Source organism: Panicum virgatum, chromosome 8K (assembly GCF_016808335.1).
Source record: "Panicum virgatum strain AP13 chromosome 8K, P.virgatum_v5, whole genome shotgun sequence".
Classification (NCBI taxonomy): Eukaryota; Viridiplantae; Streptophyta; class Magnoliopsida; order Poales; family Poaceae; genus Panicum; species Panicum virgatum.
Window position 1 is genome coordinate 9,925,661 of NC_053143.1, and position 23,864 is coordinate 9,949,524.

Genomic DNA, 23,864 nt, shown 5'->3' on the forward strand with positions numbered 1-23,864 from the left:
TGTTTTCTTGGATTTTGGGCATTTAATTTGAAAACTTTTTTTTAAAACAATAGACCCTTAGGAAAATTTCTGAAATACACCCTTTTTTCACAGTACAGTGACATTTGACTCCTTGGCTGAATAGAGCGACACTGTGCATTTGGCTGATAAACTGATTGATTTTGGCTGATTTAATTAATAGTGTTCTATGAGAGAACAAACCGGAATAAACCGAAAGCAGAGAAGCGGAGCAGAGTTGGTATTTGCTGTTGTATTGGCGTCTTTGTCGATCTTTCTGGTGTTTAGGTGACGGCGGGTAGCTCAATGCTGATTGGTGAATGTCATTGTGCACAATTCAACAATGTTACATAATGCAATTGGCGCCGTGCAAAAGGACCTGTTTTCAGAAATTACTTTGTTAGGTTCAATAGTGAAGAATATTTTTAATCTGGATAAAACTTAAAAGACTTATTGCCGTATTACATGCTGGTTGTATACGGGAAGCAGCACGTTGTTTGTGTGAAATAAAAGATGGACACAAGGCCAGCCAACTCGGTTCGGTTATTAGTGTGTTTTGTGCATGAGTAGCTGCCCCCTGCCCGGCTGTAGTTCATGATAAACAACCCAATGCTGCCTGAGGATCCGCTAGAGGGATTTTTTTTTTGTTAACAGCTGGAGGGATGTTGGTTTCTATACTATATAGTGAGCACATTGGCTACATAATACTATTTAAACCTATAATCTACAACGATAGGGCACTCTACCTACCTTAAATCGAGAGCCCTCCCGACATGGAAGAGGAAGAAACGGGTCAGAAGGGGGAGAAATCCTAAAAGAAAAGCAAACAAACGAGAGAAGTAAGAAATCGATCGAGAAAGCACCAACTCCGGTGACGGGATTCAGGGTTCGATGAGGGCGGGAGATGGGTGGAACGACCGGTGGCAGGTCGCCGGCGGCTGCGGATGGCAGTGGAGGCCGGCTGGGTTTGGAATTTGGAGTTTCAAGGTGGGGGGTGGGGTCTATGGCCGATTGGTATAGAGGGATGGACGACGGTGGTTACGGGTTGTGGGGAGACTGGCGGCAATGGCGCAGCTGGGCGGGTGGTGGGGGAGTCTGATTAGGCGGTTCCGGCAGTGGACAAAAGCATATACCAAAGTTGATCTTGCTGATAAAAACTTTGTAAAGAATTTTTGAATAACTAAGTAAATATATATCCTGTGAGTATTCCTCTCAAACTTCTGCTACTTGTCTGCGGCAGCAGGAATCTATTCATGCATGGTAATCCGCTACAACCATCCTGATAAGTTAATTATTCGTCACGCGGCGGGGCATATATCAGTAGACTGTTTGTACAGTTCATGCTCTTGTTCTGTTCCACTATTCTGGATGCATGCATAGTGTGCTCCACCGACGGGCAACTAGTAGGTTCATGAACAAAAGAAATTCTAGCGTTTATATGGATTGGGCTGTATCCTGTAGCAAGGAGAGGTTGATTAGAAGCACGATAATTTGGTCAGTTCCAAACTGAAACTTTTCGACCATATCAACAATTAGCATACTCTTTTCGTCACATAAAAAGTACAATTCTAATTTTTTTCAAAAAGATTATTGGTGGCATGAAAACCTCTCATGTCCTCGTTTGTTATTAGTTACATGCATATAGTTTGGCATGCAAATCAAATCTGATCATTTAATTAGATAGGTACCTGAGATCCTATTTATAGGATTACACTCGGATTTTTTTTTCAACAATTAGGATTGCACTTTTCATGAGACCCACACCCAGAGCCAACAAAAAATCTATACCTTTATTATCACTAATTTATTCATTTTATATCACAATAATATAAGTTGTAACATTGCCGGTTGTGTTAGATTTCTATTAGCAAATATTTATATTTCTGTTAGTTCCTTTCTCCCCCTACCCCACCACCATGGCACCACGCCGCCCGTGCTCAGGCTCAAGACGGCGCCACCGACCGCGCCGGCGCCCACCGCGGCCTCGCTCACTTGGGCCGGCTGGCGTCCGCGCCGCTCGCCTGCGCTCGCGCCCGCGGGCTTGCTCCCCCACTCCGCTGCCGTCGTGGCCCTCGGCCTCTGCCGCCTCCTTCGCGCTCGTCCCACGCGCCTGCCACGTCCAGCTCACCGCCTCCGACAATGACAGCACGAGCGATGTGCCACCGCCGCTCGCCCACGCTGGTCGCCGCTGTGGCCCGCAGCCTCGCCCGCCTCCTTCGCGCCCATCCTGCACGACAGCGCGGGGCCATCTGTCTTGCGGGAAGAATGGAAGGGAGGAGTAGTGGGGGACTCAGAGCAAGAGAGAAAGGGGAGTTAGGCACTGACAGGTGCGTGGGACTAGGAGCAAACTTGTCTTTTCAAATCATACTTAACAGCACATAGATGGAAATAGTAACAGAATGGCACTGAGGGGATAAATCAAAACTTCAATGTCACTGAAGATAATTCATAAATTTCTATGGCACCGAAGGAAGTCATCAAAATTTTTATAGCACTAAGGAAATTTACTCTTAAAATTTCTCTTTTCATCCTAGTGCGTTACATGAGGATCGTGTTACATGTGGATTAATAATGTGAAGGCAGGCCCAGAAGAGACTCCAATCAGTAGTAGCAAATCGATTCAGTAATCTATGCTAAAATGAGATTTCTATCAATTAATCCTTTGATACCTATTGTATTTTTACACATAACACTCTTAGTCCATTCTTGTTCCAACTCAACGACTCTGGCCCCATTTCCACCAGCTCACATTATAAATTTCGCAAGAATTACATGGAGAACGAAATGTTGGCAAGGAGCTCATCGAAAAAAAAAATATACATCGTTTCTAGATTCTTCATCTCCAATAATTTCCAGATTCTTGGCAGTTTTCATCAAATTTGTAGACTGAACTGACGAAATTTAATCCCTCTGTCCCCTCACATACATCGTTTGCATCTTCAGTGATCCTAATAATACTGCAAAACTCCGATGAAACACAAGCATGATCTTAATTTCTAGAATTGCATTTAGATTTTTTTTTCAAATGCTAGGATTGCACTTTTCATAGATCCACGGCCAATAAAAAAAATTATATATTTATTATCACTAATTTATTCATTTTTTATCATAATACTCATACATATAGTTGTGCTAGATTTGTATTAGAAAATATTCATATTTTGTTGCCTTAAACATACCTTTTCATGTTAAAGCAAAATATCTGAAAGGGAGACCTATTGCTGCTGCCCAATATAAAATGGGTGACTCCCATGTTTGGGCTGATCTACTCAAAATCAAAGATATTTACCTAAGGGGCAGAAGTCTACAAACTAAAAATGGGAAAAATACCATTCTTTGGACTGATTCTTGGTTGGGTGACAAGCCTCTCTGTTTGACCTATCCTGTGCTCTATGACCTCTGCTCTGATAAATATATCACGATATTTGATTTCTTAAGAAAAAATGGTCAGATCAGGTTCAGCAGGAGGCTACCACCCATCCTCTTCTCTAGCTGGGTGGGAGTGGTGAATGATATATTCTCATTCCACTTCGAAAACAGTCCAGATAAAATTGGGTGGAAATGGAATAGGAATGGAAAATTCTCTACCAAATCTGTGTATGAACATATTTCACATAGATCTTGTAGAGGGGATTTCAAACACATTTGGAAAAGTAGATTGCCTTACAAGATTAAGATCTTCACTTGGCTGGTGGAAAACAAAGTTGTTCTGACCAGAGACAACTTGAAAAAGAAAAACTGGCCAGGTGACCCCAGCTGTTGCTTTTGTTTTCAAGATGAAACTGTGGATCATTTGTTCTTCACATGCCCGGTGGCAAAATTCACTTGGGGGGTTGTGTCAATTTGTCTTGGGATGACTGATATACCCCAAACTACCTCACAATATAGATCTTGGATCAAGAGATGGCTCCCTGATGGTGAGGTGGTCCACCATCTTGGGTTTGTTGGCATCTGTTGGGCCTTATGGAAGTGTCGAAACAAGGCTTGCTTTGATAAAAAAACTAATCAAGCACCCTTCTGAAATCATTTTTCATGCTTGTGCTTTTATGACGTATTGGGCAGGATTGTACAACGCCGAGCTCCAAGGAAGCCTGATGGTGGGAGTCAAAGCTCTGCTGGCGTGTGCTCACCTCGTGTTGGCGCAACAACCCAGCAATGCCCCGAGGATGCTGATGGCCGCGGTCGAGGAGGTGACAACTGATGATGAGAGTGCCGCTTGAGGACTCCAGATGTTGGCTCTCTAGGTCTGAATCAATCCTGGAGTGTCTGAATGAGGCGTTCGTTTGTTCCCCACCCCCACCCCCCTTCCCTCTCTCCCATTTCTGCTGCTTTGACGGTGATACTTTGTATTTCCGTTCTCAGTAATGGAAATGGGGCTGGGCCTCGTCTCAAAAAAAAAAAAATCCCATTCATAAGTTTCTCATTTCGTTGCACCTTCACGTGTGTGCACATGTCATGACTTTTAAAGTCTAGATTTTGGTTTCCCAATTTAAGTATTATACTTGCATGCTGCAATTGGTACGTACTTATAGAATAGATGGGGGTTTTATTTTGGCCATTATTGTTACTAGTAAGTCTAGTTTTTTTTTAATTTTGAATTCCTAATTAAGACATCTCTTTTCATCCTAGTGCGTTACAAGAGGATTAATGTGAATACCTGTCCAGAAGAGCCTCCAATCAGTAATAGCAAGACTATTCAATAATCTATGCTAAAATGAGATTTCTGTCAATTAATCGTTTGATACCTATTGTATTTTTACACATAACACACTCTTAGTCCATTCTTGTTCCAACTCAACAGCTCTGGCCCCATTTCCACCAGCTCACATTAAAAATTTACACGGAGAAAGAAATGTTGGCAAGGAGCTCATCGAAAAAAAAATATATACATCGTTTCCAGATTCTTCATCTCCAATAAATTCCTGATTCTTGGCACTTTTCATCAAATTTGTAGACTGAACTGACGAAATTTAATCCCTCTGTCCCCTCACATACATCGTTTGCATCTTCAGTGATCCTAATAACACTGCAAAACGCCGATGAAACACAAGCATGTGATCTTAATTTCTCAATCAAGGCCAAGAAGAGCTAACGAACCGTAGATTAGAGTTTACAGCACACGCCAAAGAATACAATCTTACAGGTTAGTGCTCATGAGCCGGAGCGCGAGCGCATGCTGGCGGAGGCCACCGGCGCGACGGCCATCATTCTGCGCTCGGCGACCTGGGCGGCGACGCACCGGTAGGCGCACGTGAGGATCCAGAACGCCCACGGGAGCGCGACGAGCGCCAGGCCGACGGCGGGGAGCCACGCCGGCGCCTCGTGCGGCGGCAGCAGGATGTAGCCGGCGAGGCACCCGCCGCCGGCGAGCAGGGAGAGGAGGAGCAGCACCGTCACCATCCACAAGCACAGGCTGCCGCCCGGCGGCGCCTGCCCCTGCCCGTCATCCTGCTTGGGCGGCATCGTCGTCGTCGTCGCCGGCCGGGAACGCTGGGCTAGGCGGCGCGCGTCAAGGTCGAGCAGCGAGGCGAGGCGATGCGATGCGCATGGCAGTGGCGTCAGCCGTGTTCCGCGCTCTTGTTCTTGGATTGTGGGGAAAACGAAAAAAAATTGTGCCAAAAAGTTTTGATCGGTTACGTTGTTTGCCTTTTTGTGGATCTTGAGCTCTTGGCTGAGGAGGAAGCGAGCAATGGAAATGTGCAGGCCAAGAATGCAGGGAGAGGTGCAGAGACAATTGTGGACAGAGGTAGTTCTGACTTCTGGAAACCCCTATAATTGGCCACTGCCAAATACTTTGTTTTTTTTTCTTTTGCATTTGCGTTTCAGGACTGGTAGATACAAGTATCTGAAACTACCATGGTGTAACAAACATGGCACCATTTATGCCATTTCGAGTGATTTTGGTGATTGAATGACAACACAACACTTGGACTAATACGATTGTTTAGATGATCATTCTCAGGCTTTTAGGTTCAAGTGATGACAAAGAGGAAGAGAAAATAGACATAGCAAGACCCAAAGGGCCGCCCCTACGGGGGTTCCGCTACCCGGTTAGCGGACGGGGGTCGAGGGGGAGCCGCCCCTCGCGGGTCTCAGGGAAGCGCCCTGAAAGCTCTTCGATTCAGGAGCACCGGAAGAACCGACGCCAGGGCATCGGAGCATCCGGTGGTAGTAGGAAGAACCGACGCCATGATACTTTGGTGCAGAAGGGAATCGAAACCAAGTCAGCCTATAGGCACCGGTTGAACCGACGGTCCAAGAAAGGGCATCGGTGCAATGGCCGTCCTTTGTACCAGAGACGATGTCAAGTGCCCAGAAGAAGTTTCTTCAGCACCGGTTCAACCGACGGTGCATCGGTGCATACCACCGGTGTAATGACGTCAGCGTCCAGGAAAAGATTCCTTCAGCACCGGTTGAACCGGTGAAGCATCGGTGCAAAGCATCGGTTCAACCGGTGGTCTCTGCGTCAGCCGACAGAAGTCCAACGGCTACTTCGGGTTATGAGTGACCGGATGAACCGACGCTACCCCGCCAAGAGGCATCGGTTCTTCCGGTGGTACGCAGATTTTCAGCTAACCGTTAGAGCAACGGCTACAAGAATTGGTGGCCTATATATACGCCTCACCCCGGCCATTTGAAGCTTGCTGGAGTTGCTGGACATCCCACACACACCCAAGAACATCTCCAAGCCATACAAAAGCATCAAAATCATATCCTTAGCCCTTAGCACACTTTGAGAGTGTTGTGTATAGGATTAGCTCTTAGTGAGTGAGATTGCAAGGCTTCAAGCCTTTGTGCTGTGGTTCATTAGTGAACCAAAACAAGAGCTTGGTGCGCCGGCACCTTGGAGCGTGAAGCTCGCCGGCAACGTCATCGACCCTCCGACTTGGTGTGGAGCGGCGACGACATCTTTGTGCGGGGGACGTGGAGACCCCCATCCTTTGTGGAGAAGCTCCTTAGTGGAACCCGGGGCCAAGGTGACCGTGATTGTGTTCACGGAAGAGACTTGGTGGCCGAGTAGCAATACTCTTAGTGAGTGCTACAACAACGTGGATGTAGGTGTGCCTTTGTGGCTAACCGAACCACGGGATAAACACCCGCGTCAAGAGTTTGCTATCTCCTATCCCGCTCATTAAGCTTCCGCATTTCATACTAGCAATTTGTGAGCCTTTACTTCCATAGAATAGTTTCTTGATAGGAAAGGCTATAGGTTGCTAAACTCTTTTGGGATAGGGGTTTTCTCACTAGAACAACCTAGTTGCACATCTAAATAGTATGTTTTAGTTTAAGTTTTGTGCAAACTAGTTGGAGCTATATGTCTAAGTTTTTAGAGTGCCTAATTCACCCCCTCCCCCTCTTAGGCTAGAGCACCCGATCACTTTCACATGGTAATGTAAATTCAGACATTCAGTAAAGTCTAGGTAATTACACACTTTTTGTTTTTTCATTCGTGATCCGAAGATACATTGACATGTCTGTCTGTACATTTACACAAATTTCCCTGCACAAGCCACGCAAACAAGAGCTTCAGGAAAGGATAGGAAGAAAAAAAAAGCCCAACCAGAAGAAAAAAATTGCACACAAGCTGCCACAACCACAAGATGAGCAGACATGAGCACTGATCATCGGCCTAGCCAAGAACGCTGTAAAGATCACCACTGAAGAAGCCGTCATCATCTCCTTTCTCCTTGGTGCTCTTCCTCTTGGAGAAGAGGATGTCGCCGATGAGCGGCACGATGGGCTTCACCTTCTGCGCCTTCCTCCGCCGGCTGCCCATGAGCTCGGCGTCGTCGATCTCGCCGAGGCTCAGCGCGTGCGAGAACGACGGCAGGTACTCGCCGCTCGCGCCGAGCTTGTTGCCGCCGCCGCCGCCCCAGCGCTCGCTCCGGAGCGTGGACGCCACGTCGGTGTCGCCGCCGATGCTGCGCCGCGCCGCCGCCGCCGCCCGGTTGGCCTCCATCTCGGCGAGCTTGGAGAGGCCCCGGTGGAGCTGCGCGTTGAGGCTGGCCACCGCCATCTCCATCTCGTTCTCGCGCTTCCTGAGCTGCGCCACCTCCTGCCTCGTCTCGGCCACCTCCGCCTCCAGCTTCCGGATGGAGCGCATCACCACGAGCCCACCGGCCTCACGGTCCCGGTCGTTGGCGTGCCCGCTGCTTGCTGCCTTCATCGGCGATGGCGAGGACGTGAGCGACGGCGGCGAGGACGGCGCGGAGTACATCGGCGCAGTGGCAGGCATGATCTCCTCTTCCTCAGCCTCTGCCATTGGGTTTGGGGAAAAGGTCATGGTGCTACTGCTACAGCTAGCCTCATGATTGGCACTTGGGGTGGGCATGCCATTGGCACTAGCACTGGCATTGGCATTGGGGGTGGCAATGGTGGCAGCACTGCTACTTTGCCTGGAGTGGCCCTCGCCGACGAGGATGCGGTCACCGAACACGGCGACCGCCTCCTTGACGGACCGGAACGGCCGGGCAGTGTCGACCTCAGCACGGTCCGAGGCCGCAGCCATGCCGGAGCAGCCTGCGACAAGGATTGTGGCTTCTCCTCGAGGGTTGATCAGGACTGCAAGCAACACAAGCACTCTGGAGGAATATATGGAGCCAAGTGAGGCTGGTTTCTTTGCTTCCACTTCACTAGCACGCTGCTGGCCAGTGGCCACCAGCAGCTCCCAAGCAACCAGTTTCCCAACAGCAACAAGCAAGGAGCATGACCTGCCACCTAAAAGAAGTCGAGGAGAACTCATAAACCTCAAGTAGAATTCTGCAGTAGTGCCGCTGAAGCAGGGACACGCTTTCTGGGCACTCTTGCCCGGCAATGCAAGGAGTCCAGGAGATGATGGCCTGTGTGGCAACAACTTGTGTCTGATCCGTAATGCGTTGCAGGCTCACTGTCACAGCAACATATATACATGCAGCTGAAAGGACTGAACAGAAATTCTAGTGGCACGACTAACGGAGAGTGGTTGCGAGAATCATAGTTTTTCCTTTTCAGTTGGGGTAGTTCTTGCAGTGGATAGGAACATTGTAACAAACTGTGCAGAAGTTCAATAGATTCAGAGATAAGATCGAGTGCTTCTCTTGTGCAGCAAAATTATGGTTTACATGGGAGTCTGAAGAGTTGCATCTGTGCAGGACTTCGTTATTGGAGTCAGCGATAAGCAATCTGATCTGGGACAGAATATGGAGCTGAGCTCACAAGCTTTCATGCATCCTGTCACGATCATGTCTTAGGAGAAGATGCTTTCACCATGACGTGTTTAACTGAATTTTTTGTTAGTCTGAATTCTGAACCTCTTTGCTTCACTGCTTGCTTGGTGCATTCAATTCTGTACTGCAGTAATTTCTACATGTATGTATATATGTATGAACAGAGGAGGAAATGGTGTGTATATATGACATCTCCAGTATGTATTCTTGGTCTTGCTTTTTTTTGAAATAATGTATGCCTGGTCTTACTTTGTATGACTAATGAATGTATGTTTAGTTGAGAAAAGAGGAATTGGGCTCTTGCTATTGGGCCTAAAATTAGGGCCATGGCCTGTAGTGCTCCGAGTGGAGGCCGGTCACACTCATACATAGGAGAGCCCATGAGGAGAGAGATGCAAATGGGCTGCTGATGCTATCTTCCGTTAATCATCAAAGTAAAGTTGTAGCCTCCAATTTTTTTACTTTTTTCAGCGTGGTGCTATAGTGTGCTCATAGACTAGATAGAAGTTCGATCTATGAAGCTGTAGGACGTTTAGGATTTGAATAACGGTGCGCACGTTCCACCACAGGAACCTAGCTAACCAATTGCCTTCTTCACAATTTCTTGTCAAGTGGCAGATGGTTTTCTAGCGCAATTTGGAAATTTCATTGAAAAAAAACGATTTAGCAAGAAGGAATCGCTAACAAAAGAAAACATCATCCACTTGATAAATGGGCATGAAGAATTGCCAATTAGGCTAGCAACAACTTGATTTGTTTGAAAAATAAATAAAAAAAGAGCAATATACTTCATGCCGCCATATAGCACCCTAAAATTTACTTTAAAAGTGTCTAATTTCATTTTATAACTAGTCCTACTGCCATACGAGTAGTTACAAAGAGGTAAGGTATATTCCATGTACTCTCCCTTACTCTAGAATATTCCACGCCTGAGAGCAGTCCCGCTGCCCCGGGTCTAACAGCGGTGGCTTATGGCCTTTCCTTTTTCTCCTTTTTCTTTTTTTTTCTTATTTTTTCTCATCCCTCTTATCGTTTCCAATAGAATATGGATTTAATGCACCTATTTTGTTCCTCTCTTAGCCATGGGTACTTATTTATTCAATTCAAATATATTGCAACTGATTTGACTAAGACAGTGAGATCAATAATGGTTGACATAAGGTTGTTTCTTGTTTTTTCAGCGCCATTTATTAGTTTCAACATGACTTTTGACTGAAATATTAGTAAATAGAACACATATTAACTTTGACCGTACATGTTTCGATTGTATGCTAAAAATAATATTACAATTATTCAACTAAAATGATAGTACTTCTCAGTAAACAGTGAGGCTACAACTTTTCTATTTTTTCTAGCGTGGTGCTGTGGTGTGCAAATATTTTTCTGAAACTTGTCCGGATTTTTTATCAATGTTTATGCCTGTAGAAAAATTAAATTAAAAATTATGATAGTAATTTTTAAGAATCTCCTACCTTACCCAACACTAATTGTTTGGAGTCTCATTACTATGTTACATATTAGATTAGTTTCTTTATAATGGCATGCTGGGCTATATTTAGTCAAACACAGTGGTATTTTGGGCTGATTTTTACCGTAATGGCAGTATGTTACATATTTGTAACATCCCGAAAATCTACCAAATAAATCACGCGTGGAAAATAATCTTCAAAATTTTTCATCGTTGAGCTCAAACCTTCCTAAACCCCTGAGCCCTTTTTCCCCGAAACCTATCCCATCAGATCTCTGCCCTAACATCCGAATCAATCACGGTCTCGTCTCTTTCTTTTTCCTATTCCGCGCATCGCGTACCGCCGATCGCCGCATCACGCCCGACCGGCGCGCGTGCGCGTCCGGCCGCGGTCGCCGCCGCGATATACGCCCATCGATCTATCTTTTTCTCTCTCCCTCTCTCTCTCTCTCTCTTTCTTTTTCCCTCCCTTTTTTTTCTCTTTCCTTTTTCTTTTCTATTTCCTTCCCTCTCCATCTCTCTCCTTCCTCGCTCTCCCCTGCCGCGCACCCCCGAATGCCGATTGGCTCGCCGCCTGCACGTGCGCGCGCACGCACGCGCTCGCCGCGCGCGGCGCACTGTGCCACGCCACGGCCGCCTGCCACGTGCTGCACGCATTCCACACGGTCCCCAAGCCCGCCGCACTACCTGCTGTCAGCACCATCACCGCCTTCCTATGCCCGCCCTCACCGCCGGCCACGCACACGCGCGCACTGCTCGCACAGCGCCGCCGCCTCGCCGCTCGAGCCGCGCAACGCGACGCCAAGCTAAGCAGCCGGTCCCTCCACGTGCTCGTCATCCCCAGCGCATTAACCCTGCCCGAGCCGTGGCATCGCCGCCGCGAATCGCGTGCCGCTCCGCTCCGCGACGCCGAGCACCATTAAAGCCACCCCGCACCGCTCGCCGGCCTCCCCACCGGCCACCACCGCTCCACCACCTCTCGCGGCCTATAAATAGGCCCCTACGCCGCTTCCTCGCCACCACGACGCCAACCGCCACCTATAGCCTCCTCCTAGAGCTCTCCAGTGCCGCCACCAGCTCCATAACCGCCGAACTCCGCCCACCGCCATGGGGAGCCGTCCACGGGCCGCCATCGCCCAAGGTGAGCGGGGAAATCTAGTCCCCAGGACTCCCTCGCGCTTTTCCACTAGCTCCGGGCCGCCGCTAAGCTCCCCAGTGGTGCCACCACCATCGCCGCCACTCGTCGCCGCCCGCCGCCGTGGCCAAGCTCCCACGGGCCACCTCCGCTCGAGCCGCGGCTAGGAATCAACTCCCCGTGCCGCCCTCTCCCTTTTCCCCCGCTCCCCGAGCACCGACGAGCCCCAGGTCGCCGACCCAGGGCCGTTGCCTGCGCGCCAGCCTCCTCCCCTATTCTGCGGGGAGAGAGAGAGAAGAAGAAAGGGCAATTTGCCCATAACCCCCTCCCCTTTCTTTTATTTGTTTAAGAACCCTTCCACCCTTTGGCCCTTTTGCAAATTAAGCCCTTTCTTTTATTATATTCCTAAATAAACCCTCCACCATATAAACATATTTATAAACAAAACCCTACCCTTTCCTAGAATAACCCAAACATTCCCCAGATTTCTAATCAGGTCCTTTCACTATTTACAAACAAGTCCCTAGACCCTTGTTTAGACCCTAAACAACCCGTTAACTTATCATTTCATGCGCAAAACAATCTCCGATCGACCTGAAAATTTACCACGCCATTACTAACATAGTTTTGGCCATGCCATTAGGAAACCACCCAAAAATATTACTTCTATCTCCATATCTTAATTGTTTCCGAATCGAGCTCAGTGATAAAACTTTTATTTCTTTTTCTTGATTGTGTGTTTGTTTGTATGCGTCGTAGATCATGGTGTGAACGAAGGAGAACCCATTGATGAGCAAGTGAACGAGGACCAGTTCCGTGACCCCTTGCCCGAAGGACAATACTTCGACCAGGACCTCCCGGAAGGCTTTGAAGACGGCAAGTTCAATCCCACCCTTTGATGCATGTTTTGTCCTAGTTTTTATAAACACAACATATTGGCCTGTTTTATAAAACTACATATGTTTTGCCTGCTGAAAACATAGTTGGATAGCCACCCCTTGATTTGTTATAACCATTCCTTGACCACCTAGATTAATGTCTGAATGTGTTTGGATGTTAATCGCCGCTAGAACGCTTAGGACCTTAAACACAATACAACTTGTTTTATAAAAGGAAAATGTGTGAGTGTGTGGGAAGGGAAAAATGTGGGATTTCGAAAGATGAGATTAGACGAGATGGATGGCACTTCTGTGTGAATTGCCGAATGGTGTGCTCGTGTCTGTGTGGCAGAGCAAGGAAGGGAGATATCCATATTGTCACAACTAAGGACCGAGTTGGTGTGTCATCTTACCTAACTCCACTATCGTGCAAACCACTCGACCGTTGAATGGCAACGGCTTAGCATAAACCCCACTAGTTGGTCTGATAGCCATCAGGAGAGCTGAGAGCAACGGGTGATCAAGGAGTAGGGATTAGCTCTGTGTGACTTATGTCCCGGTTAAAACCTCTGTGATAGGTCAATGACCCCTTGGTGGATCCCGTGATGGCTAGTCAGGTCTAGCTAAGGTGGGTAATGGCTTTGTTGGGATCTACACTGACACTACGGTGTTCGAGCTGTGATACCCCGCTTGTGGGTAAAGTTGCACACCTCTGCAGAGTTAAAATCTATTCGAATAGCTGTGCCCACGGTACTGGGCGAGTTACGGTGTGGTCACATAACTAGTGTTTCTTCTGGGAATGGACGGGTTGGCGTGAGTTGTTTTGGGAAAAGTGTCCGGCAGTTGTGCCGTGTGCTACGGCGGATGAGGAGTCCGGTAGCAACTTAAAACTTGGATCCTGTGTGGATCAACACTACGTGTTACTTGGTACAAGAAAACTTGCTTTGAAAATCCTTTCTTTTAAATGAACCCCTGCATCAAAATTTGCTTTCCGCAAATAAAACCCTAGCCTCATCCTTGATTTACCCTATGTATTATATTCTGTTTATACCCCCTCCGTGGGTGTGGTTGGACTTGCCCGTAGAAAAAATGAATTAAAAATCATGATCATAATTTTTTTAGAATCTCATAGTTTACCCAACGCTAGTTATTTGGAGTCTCATTACTATGTTAAATATTGGATTAATTTCTTTATAATGGCATGGTGGGCAATATTTAGTTAGACACAGGGGTATTTTGGGTCAATTTTTATCATAATGACAATGCTTGGATTAATTTCTTTATAATAGTGTGGTGGGCTATATTTAGTCAGACACGGGAGTATTTTGGATCGATTTTTATCATAATGGCAGTGGTGGGTAATTTTAGTTTCTCTTATTTTCTCCGATTAACGTAAGAATTTCTAGACCTTGAGAGTGAACGTGGAGGCTCCATTTGATGGCCAAATAATAAGATAATAGATTTTCAGATTTTAAAAGGATTAATTTTGGTTTTAGAATATTTAAAACTCATCATAGGCTTCCATTTGAATTGTTGCATTCATGCTGGTAATTTTTGTATGATTATGTTTATTAATTTTAGTTTTAAAACCTCCTATAATTTTATTATTTTTTCTAGCTTTTTATTCTATTTTCCATGAATTTATTTGATCTTCTTCTTTTTATCATTTTATTTTCCTACTTTCTTCCTCTCATCTCCACCTGGGCCGCCGACCACCTCTCCTCCCTCCTTTCCCTTTCCCCAGCTGGCCCAATCCTTGTCTCTCTTTTCCTCCCAGCCTGATTCCCCTTCTTTCTCAAATTTATGCACAGTTTGGCACAACCCGCGCATCCCTTCCCTCTTTTCTCTCTTTCTCCCTCCCACTTGTGAGTGGGCCCCACCCATCATCACCTTTTTCCCTTCCCTCACTCACATTGGAGCTAGACTCCTAAATATGCCCGCCCCTAGGCCCACAACCCGCACAACCACTTTCTCCTCACAGTAGCCTATCCCACTTGCATCCTGCCACCTTTTACCCCTTGCACACGCGTCGTACATGCTCGCCACCACCGAGCTAATTGTTGCGCGTCGCCATCTATTTCCTCCGCCGCAGCTTCTTTGCCAGGGCCATCACAAGCAACAGTTCACTAGTGTGACGTAGAAGCTTTCCACCCACTTTCTCCCCTTTTTCGAGCGGGTGTCCTCGTGCTCGCCGCACTTGCTCCACTGTGGCTTGTTGTCACCGGCCACCACGAGCATCCCCTCACTGCTCCCTCTCTCCCACAACTCTTGGCACAATTTTTGGCGCCTTCTAGCGCTAATTCCGCACCCTTCGGCGAGCCGCCACCATTCGCCGGTGCCCCACCGCCATTGCAGTGCTGCCAGACCACTTGCTCTGCCTAGGTTCGTCCAATCCGGAGCCAGTGGCTCAGGTCCGGTTTCCTTCAGTCAAGTTAGCTTTGTCATTTTCGAGAAAAGTCCCTCCATTTTTCTAAAATCATCCTGCAGTCCACATTAGTTCAAAAGTATTTCTATATCAACCCTTTTTATTGGATAACCCCCTGATCTTTTACAAAATAGAACTCGCCATCCATAGGGTTTCTTTTAGCGCGTGAGCCTTTTGGTCTTTATATAAAATTATGTTTGACCCCCTAGTTCTTTCTGTTTGGCTTTTTTGATAGTTTTTCTCGCAAATAAGCCCATGTAGCATATCTTTAACATTTTAAATTCATTTTAAGTGTTCTAAGTACCATTAGAATTTCTAATCGTTGCAATGCACATCATCCCAAGTCACATGATTTTTTCACGTGTAAATGTGCGTGTGCGAGCACAAGGATTCGTACCCACAACTTTTGGCCTCGCGTGTAGCTTTCTAACCATCCCACCTACACATCACATGTGATTAATTGAGAGATTCTTTTCTTTTGAAGTAACTGTGGAGGACCATTTAGTATCGGTTCATAACACTACCCAAAATAAATATCTTCTTTTATTGTGGTGTGGTGTTATGACCAGTATTAAATGGCTTGGCCATTTTAGTACTGGGTCAAGACACCAACCGGTACTAAAAAAATGATTTTTAAGTACCGGGTGGTGTTATACTGTCGGTGTTTTACCGTCGGGTTCTCCGAGGGGTATCCCGAGGAAAATGGTTATGAGTAGGGACTTGCCGTGATCAGAACGTGATGGTGCAAGGAACACACGGATTTAGACAGCTTCAGGCCGCCGGAGCGTAATACCCTGTGTCCCGTGTGGTGGTTTGTATTCCCTCAGGTATTGTTCGATGTTTTGGAGGGGTCCCTGCTCGCCCATATATGGTCTGGGGGAACATGGTTACATGGAAATCCTAGTCGAGTTCTGTTAGGATTCTAGTCCGAGAGGTTTGGCTAGTTCCCGAGACCATCGACTAGTTCTACTCCTATTCGGGTAGATACAAAAGAGGTAGGGCATAACCATGCACTACTCCCTACTCTAGAACATTCTGTACCCATGGACAGTCCCGTCGTCCCGGGTCTGACAAGCCCCCGAGCTCTTCGTAGTCGAGTCCTGCTGGCATCAAGCATCTCTGAAGATGTTCGTCGAGTGCTTCGAGGAGCTTCTGGACTTTTGTGTATTCGAGCGCTTCGAGTGCTTCTAGAGCAAGTCGTCCATCCTTGGAGTCCTTCGAGTAGTCTTCCAAGTGCTTCTTCGGCTGCAACAAGGCTATGAGGTGCTCAAGCCCCGAATCTGTGTTGATATATAGTGCACTATGTACTCGCGCTCCATATGAAGTAGCCCCCGAGCCTTAGTTTGATTCGATGAATCGGGCTGGGGATCAGTTCATTCTTTTGGGTTCTTCTTGTGCTTGCAATATCTTTGAAAAAGTTGCCTTTTTATGATACGTGTTCAGCAGCCCCCGAGCCTTGAATTCAAATATGTGATTTGGGGTTAAGGGTCTAGGAGATCGTATCATGTCCTCTGCGATCTTTATGATATCATCAGTGCTGCAGCGAATCTTCTGAAAAGGTGACAGTGCGGTGTACTGTTTGCCCGTGGGTTCACGTGGTGAGTACCGCTGTAGAATCTTTTCTGTTTCGCCCGTGAGCCTCCCTGCTTCTTGGGTGGCATGGGCTGAGCCGTGGCTCTGCTGCTTCCTCTATTTAAGCAGGGTTTGCTGAGTTTGGATCTTCATTCTTGCAAATGTAGCCATGGGTTCCAAGTGGAGTTCTTCTTTGGAGAGTACTCGACCTCCTGATGAGAGTACTCGATTCGTCCTTGTAGGTGCTAGAAGAGTGTTTGCAAGCAGCACAAACACTTGTTATTGTTGACGGTGCTTAAGTGCCATTTTCACCCATCAACTATACTCAATAATAAAGGAAAACTACATGCCTTACTCACATATTTGTATCACTAACCTCGCTCCACAGTTGTTTTCGAGTTTTGTACATTTCAGATGAGCAAAAGTAGAATAAGACAAAAACACGCAGCAGAAGCCACATAACTATGCAGAATATCGCATCTGGCGTCACACCCTTACAAATAGGGCCCACATGTCAGAGGAAACGGGGCCTCCACGCAAGATGCAGAAGAGGATAAGGATAAGATCCAACGAATCAAACACCCAGCAAAGGATCAGCACGAATGGCTGACAGGTGGGGTCGGCCGACCCCTAGGGTTGGCCGAACCTGGCCTGCAACGCGTCTAGGTGCATCTCGAGGAGGAGTCACGGCCAAGGCACCTGATCACCTTCCATATATGCGTTGGCGGGAAACCGACCTCCAAGTTGTATAAATAGGGCCTCTCTCCCCCCTCTCAACACACACACACACACACACACACACACACACACACACTTCATTCCATTCTCTCCAAGAAGGCTCTCCTCTCTCTTGCTCTCTTAGCTAGGTAGTGGAGCTAGGCTAGTTCTCTTTAGCGAGCAAGTCGTCATCGGAGTCGTTGAGCAATCCTCGGCTCCTGGTATGGCTTTGTATCCAACTTGTCAGACTTCTATTCATAGTATAGAGTTCTACCATGGTTGCTTTACTATCTTGATAGTTTATCAATCCATGCTTAGATCGTTCATAAGTTTAGCTACAGTCTTGGTTAGGCCAGATGATCCGGGTACAGATAGAGGTTCGTTGTGCTTTCGGGCTAGCTCTAGTATTTTACTCGTCCATCCGAAGGGTGGGAGACCTGGGGGCACTAGAGTAGTGACTTCATACACGAGCATGGTGCTCGAGTATGCGCGATACTTCGGATATGACCGTGCTCCACGGTGTGACTGGGATAGACGGCAGGTGGTGACAGCCCTGTCCGTCCGGCATAACAGCGGTGTTGCTTTAGCGTACTCCCCGACATTCGGGTTCGGTGTAGGAGTTCATGCAAAGAGGTAACAGAACTGGACATTCTCCAGTGTGGGACCTTCTCCCCGCTATCCCATTTTCCTGGCACGTGCAGTCCTAACCATGATCTAACATGACCCCAGCTTTGGATAGAAGCACTAGGACACCTAACCTAGCTTAAGCTCCAGGTGACTTGACATAGGATAGAGTAGTTCTTTATTTTATTGTTTCTCTCCTTTATTCCTTCCTCTTGGAGTGTAGATGTGTGCTGTGTCGCATTACCCTTGCTTATTCTTTATCTGTACTTACTCCTGTTAGAGCATTGCCTATTACTTGAGGCACAATGTCATGGTTAATGTTGAGTACAATACCTTTGCCGCTGCCATCCTTTGTTACACAAATAAATGACGATACCCTTACTCTCCGGGTGAAATGCTACGACGGTATATCCGTGCACTTGCGGATCCATCTGTAATCGTATTGATTATACCACGAGAGTGGCACCCCTTTGGAGCAGTTGCTAGGGTGGGTTCGGCGCCCTCATTTCTAGTGATTGCACTAAGTACTGCCAACATGCATTTCTGGTGTTGTTGCTAAGGATTAACCATTCCTAGTGATTGCGCTAAGAAATGTCAACAGTTATCTCTTAGGCCGCTACCTTTGCTCATCACATCGCAGCTATCCTGGTTGTCTTGATAGAGAGCTGGTGGAAGCCGTATCAGAAGCTTTTTTGGGTGCGAACTGTGGTTGTCTCCCCCCCCGATGGCCTCTGGAGAGATGGCATTGTTTTTGTTGCAAAACGTATCAGGGAGAGGAGCAGATGCAAGAATAGGATTTGCGATGTTCTGGACCATCCATATCTTCTTACAACAAGCCTTTTCCTCCCTGAATGTATCTGGGTTACTCCCCTTTGGGAGTAACAAGCTTTGTATCTTTGTATCACCCCTTGGGCTGTCCTCTTTGTAGTTGAGGTTGAGTGGTTTCGAGTGTTGGAACCGTTGAGATCTTTTTATTTTCCTTTATTGGAATGTAATCCCTGAATGGAAATTTCTGTTTTTGCGCTGGTTCTGCCTTTTTCATGGAGAAAACCGGGATTTGTTGGCTGGAATAACTCTAAAACCGGTGCGCGACCTTCGGGTTTCTTATTATTTTACTGTACTGCCACTGGCTCTGCTTATTTAACTGCTTGGGTAGATCTAGGTTTGGCACGCTTTCTTAACCTCCTCTGCCGCCGCCAAAAAACTCATCTACTCTCGCCTCCGAGTGCCACGAGAAACTAGCCACCGCTAGCCCCCGAGCGTGAAGCAAGAGAGAAATCGTTCTCATGGCGCCAAAGAAGTCTGCTGCGAAGGGGAAGGTGGACGATGCTGCCGTTGGCGAGGCAGAGGTCCACGGGTGGAAGTCGAGTAAGTGTACCGACTCCCATCTTCTGGATCTAGTGGGGAAGCATCTTCTTCAACCCCGCAGCGTTATCCATTGGCGTGGATCTACGGGGGAATCTTTTCCTCATGAGGAAGGAAACGAATCTGTTGTTTTCCTTCCTTATGTTCTTCGGGGCCTCGGTTTTCCTGTTTCCGATTTCTTCCGGGGCCTCCTTTTCCATTGGGGGGTTCAGGTGCATCACTTGACCCCTAGCTCTATTCTCCACATCTCGATTTTCGTCCATCTTTGCGAGGCTTTTCTGGGGATCGAACCCCACTTTGATTTGTTTCAGTATTTCTTCCATCTGAAATCCCATCTCAACGATTCTATGGTAGATGTAATTGGGGGAGCTGGGTTGCAATTCCATTAGGGGAAGCAGCCCAAGTATATTTCTTATGATTTGAGTGATAAGGTCATCGACTGGAAGTCGATGTGGTTTTATATTAGGAATCTTTCTTCTTCTCTTCCTACACGAACTCCTGGCCCCCCTGTGAAAAAGTTGAGTTGGAATTCCAAGGGAAGCGGGGGGATTAGGTTAACTTCCTTCTTGAGGAGATCGAGAGGCTGAAGGCGGATCACCAGATTTGTGGTACTTCTGTTATTGTGCATTGGTTGATGCAGAGGATCCAGCCGTTGCAGCAGCGGGTCCATTTGGGCTTTCAGTATACGGGAGGTGCGGATCCTTCCCGTTATAGCCGATCCAAGATTACTGGGGATGATCTGAAAGATCGGGTGTTGGGCTTGTTGAAGAACGTGGCTGGGACAGCCAATATTGCTGGAACTTTCAGTGCTGACAGGCGTCCTCGGGAGGTACTATTTTTGACTAGTCGATTGAACTGTAGTTCGAGTACTTTTTGTCGAGTAGTCGAGTTGATCTGGTATCTTTCATGCAGATTAATCCCAAAAACTATCAGAGTAGGCCTCCTCTGCCTGAAGATGTGCCTTTGGCGCATACTGACTCAAGTGTGCCTCTGACTTCTTTTGTCTTGTACTTTGGTTCAGATTGACCGTTGGATCTTCGATCTGATTGTAGTTGTATCTTCTTTTGCAGGTCCATCGGTCAGTCAGACGGCGTCCGATGTCCAGGACCGGGTGGCGGATGAGCTAGCCGTCGATTCGGGGAAGACCCGGAAGCGGAGTGCTGCTTCCGCTGGTAGCATTGATAGGTGAGTTTGAACTGTTGCTTTTCTGTGGTCTTGTGTTCGTTTTTTTGATGGCTTTTCATCTTCTTAGGCTTCCTTCTCCTTTCAAGAGGCAAGCGGTGGGCTCAGTTGTGAGCCCTGCTATTTCGACTCCTGTTGCGTCGGCCGAATCCGGCGGAAGTGGCTCCGCTATGGGGCAGAGTGCTTCGGGACTGAGTATGGTCCTGAAGTTCACCAGGTCGAAGAAATTTGTGCTCAAACACTCCTCTCAGTAAGTGCGATTGTTGATCGACTGCTTTTTACTTTTCTTTGATTTCGTGGTTGAAGTGTCGAGTACTTCTTTTTGTAGCAATCCGGATGCTCTGGGGTTTGACGAGTCGGAGAAGGGGATTTTTGATTCCCTTAATAATATTGCCCGGCTACCTCTGGATTCACCGAAAGGGGGTGATCGGTTGATAGATTCCACTGCTGGCGCGGCGGGGGATTTGTCCATCGGGGAGGCGGGCAAGGAGTCTCCTGTCACTGGCACTGGTGAGTGTTTTGATGTGGTCGACTTGCATTTTCGTCGAGCTTCTGCTGATGTCTTTGGTGCTTTTTCAGATAAGCAGAGTGAGGATCGGCCGAAGAGTACTTCGGCTGCTGCTGATGTTGATTTGGTCTTGCGGGAGGTGCCGCAGCAGGAAGTCGAGTCGTCGACTTCTGTTGCCCAGAAGATTCTGGGGTGTCATTCTTCTCTTGTTGTAAGTGTCTTTTGTACTCGAGTGCTTTTGTTGTGTTATCGAGGACCCTACTTTAACTGTGTTCTGTTGACAGATTTTGGCTAAGCAAGTCGCTAAGCAGGCCGAGTTCTTTTGGCGAGCTGGAGAGGGTCTCCAGTTGCCTGCTGACCAGGCTCGGCAACTTGAGAAGATGGCTGCTCTTGATCGGTCTTCTCAGGAGCAGTCGCGGAAGGTCAGTCTCCTGGAGGCCCGGGTGGAGACTTTGGAGCAGGACAATTCTGCTATGAAGGATAAGGCCTCCAAGCTGCAGAAGAAGGTCAAAGCTGCCGCCAAGGAGAATAAAGGTATTCTTTTCCTTCTTTGGTGTCTGTCCTTCGGGTAGTTTTCTTCTGTTCTCATGTTTTCCTTGATTTGACAAAGCTTAAAAGCTTGTTGTTGCGAAGGGATAATGAGGTGACTGATCTGACCAATATTATGTATTGTCACATAGATGCTGTGGAGAAGCTGTCTAAGATCAAGGCTGATGCTGATAAGCAGATGATCAGTGATATGAAGCAGATTAGAGACTTGGCGGCTGATCGTGATCAGAAAGCTCAGCAGCTGGCTGATCTTGAGGCGACAGCTCAAGTAGTCGTCGGGATGGTCGAGGATGAAGAAGCTGGTGAGAAGAGTCTGCTGGAGTGTCTTCGTGAAGCCCCCTAGCGACTCAGCAGCTTCTTCTCCGATACTTCTAGGGATTACTTGGCTCATGCCTTAGGATTAGTTAAGTCCTTTCTCCCTTCCGTGAACTTGTCCTTTACTGGCGATGGGGTTGCCATTGGCTGTTTGGAGGAGCGATTCTCTGAATATGTCGCGGAGATGAAGCCTATTGCTGATAAGGTTATCAGCAGCTTGGAGCCAGCGCCAGAGGCTTGAACAGTTGTTGTAATATCATCTTGGTTTTTGTTTGGATGTGAATCCTCTTGAGTACTTTTAACATTCTGATGTATAGTACTTTTTCCTTTTATTTGACGGCCGGTTGGTTGGTTGCCTTTTTTATGAAGCTTGTCATCGGCTGTCTTGAATCATTTCTTCGAGTACAGTAGTAGTCGAAGAGTTGTCGTCTTGAGGACGAAGGGTTCCTTTTTAGGAGTTAGAAGTCGAGAGCGTAGCAGTCGATGAATTGTCATCTCTTTGGATGACTAAGTCCTTCTTGGAGATAGGGAACTTATCCCATCCGAGGATCTAGTACCAAAGTAATCGATCAATTGCCATCTCGTGGACGAGAAAAAAAATCCTTTTTGGGAGATAGGGAGCTGGTCTCATCCGAGGATCGAGTACCGAAGTAGACGATCAATTATTGTCTCATGGACAAAGAGATTCTTTTGGGAGATAGGGAGCTTGTCCCATCCGAAGGTCGAGTACCGAAGTAATCGATCAATTATTGTGTCATGGACGAAAAGATCCTTTTGGGAGATAGGGAGCTTGTCCCGTCCGAAGATCGAGTACCAAATTAGTCGATGATTTGTCGCCTTATGGACGAAAAGTTCCTCTTGGGAAATAGGGAGCTTGTCCCATTTGAAGATCGAGTACCGAAGTAGTCGATGATTTGTCGCCTCATGGACGAAAAGCTCTTGGGAAATAGGGAGCTTGTCCCATCCAAAGGTCGAGTACCGAAGTAGTCGATGATTTGTCGCCTCATGGACGAGAAGTTCCTCTTGGGAAATAGTGAGTTTGTCCCATCCAGAGGTCGAGTACCGAAGTAGTCGATGATTTGTCGCATCATGGACGAGAAGTTCCTCTTGGGAAATAGGGAGCTTGCCCCATCGAGTACTGTAGTAGTCGATCAGTTGTCGTCTCATGGATGATAGTGTAGAGAACTTGTCTCTAGGGCCGTAAGGCTCGTGTCCCTTAGCCCCGACTACTCAATTCGTCGTGCCTTTAGTACCGACTCCTGAAGAAGTAACCCCTTGGGAGGGGGGAGCTCATGGCTCCGGTGACGAAATCTTCTCTTTCATCCAATTTTGAAGCACTCGATTTCTTTATATCGGAGGCTTGTTCGGGTGTGCCCATCTTGGTCTTTATTGGATATAAGACCGGGGATCGGCCTGAATATTTTGTCTTTTGCCAACATGAGTGATGATCTAAGTCAGAGCTCGGGCGAACCCATCCCAGCATTTATTGGGTGTAAGACCGGGGGTAAGCCTAATAGATGACTCGAGTCAGAGCTCGGGCGAACCCATCCTAGTCTTTATTGGGTGTAAGACCGGGGGTAGGCCCAATAGATGACTCATTTTAGTATTTGACTTCTGTCAACACGAATAGTGAACTGAGTCAGAGCTCAGGCGAACCCATCCTAGCCTTTTGTTGAGTGTAAGACCGGGGGTAAGCCCAATAGATGACTCGATTGCCAGTGCGAGTAATTTTGGGGTTGAGTCAGAGCCCGGGTGAACCCATCCTAGCCTTTATTGGGTGTAAACCGGGGGTAAGCCCAATAGATGACTCGATTGCTAGTGCGAGTAATTTTGGGGTTGAGTCAAAGCTTGGGCGAACCCATCCTAGCCTTTATTGGGTGTAAGACCGGGGGTAAGCCCAATAGATGACTCGAGTCAGAGCTC

General features: G+C 47.3%; 2 protein-coding genes across 2 annotated transcripts; both read right to left on the minus strand.

Annotated features, from left to right (window-relative positions):
- Positions 1 to 4,718: 4,718 nt before the first annotated feature.
- Positions 4,719 to 5,728, minus strand: LOC120646144. The gene is made up of 2 exons (XM_039922846.1): positions 5,139 to 5,728; positions 4,719 to 5,023 (listed from the first exon to the last, which is right to left on the minus strand). The coding sequence occupies exon 1, from the start codon at positions 5,458 to 5,460 to the stop codon at positions 5,149 to 5,151; it is 312 nt and encodes a 103-aa protein (XP_039778780.1). The 5' UTR covers positions 5,461 to 5,728; the 3' UTR covers positions 4,719 to 5,023; positions 5,139 to 5,148.
- A 1,680-nt stretch (positions 5,729 to 7,408) lies between these two features.
- Positions 7,409 to 8,835, minus strand: LOC120643875. Its single transcript, XM_039920363.1, has one exon. It carries the CDS (start codon positions 8,738 to 8,740, stop codon positions 7,628 to 7,630), a length of 1,113 nt encoding a protein of 370 aa, XP_039776297.1. The 5' UTR covers positions 8,741 to 8,835; the 3' UTR covers positions 7,409 to 7,627.
- Between the last annotated feature and the right edge of the window lie 15,029 nt (positions 8,836 to 23,864).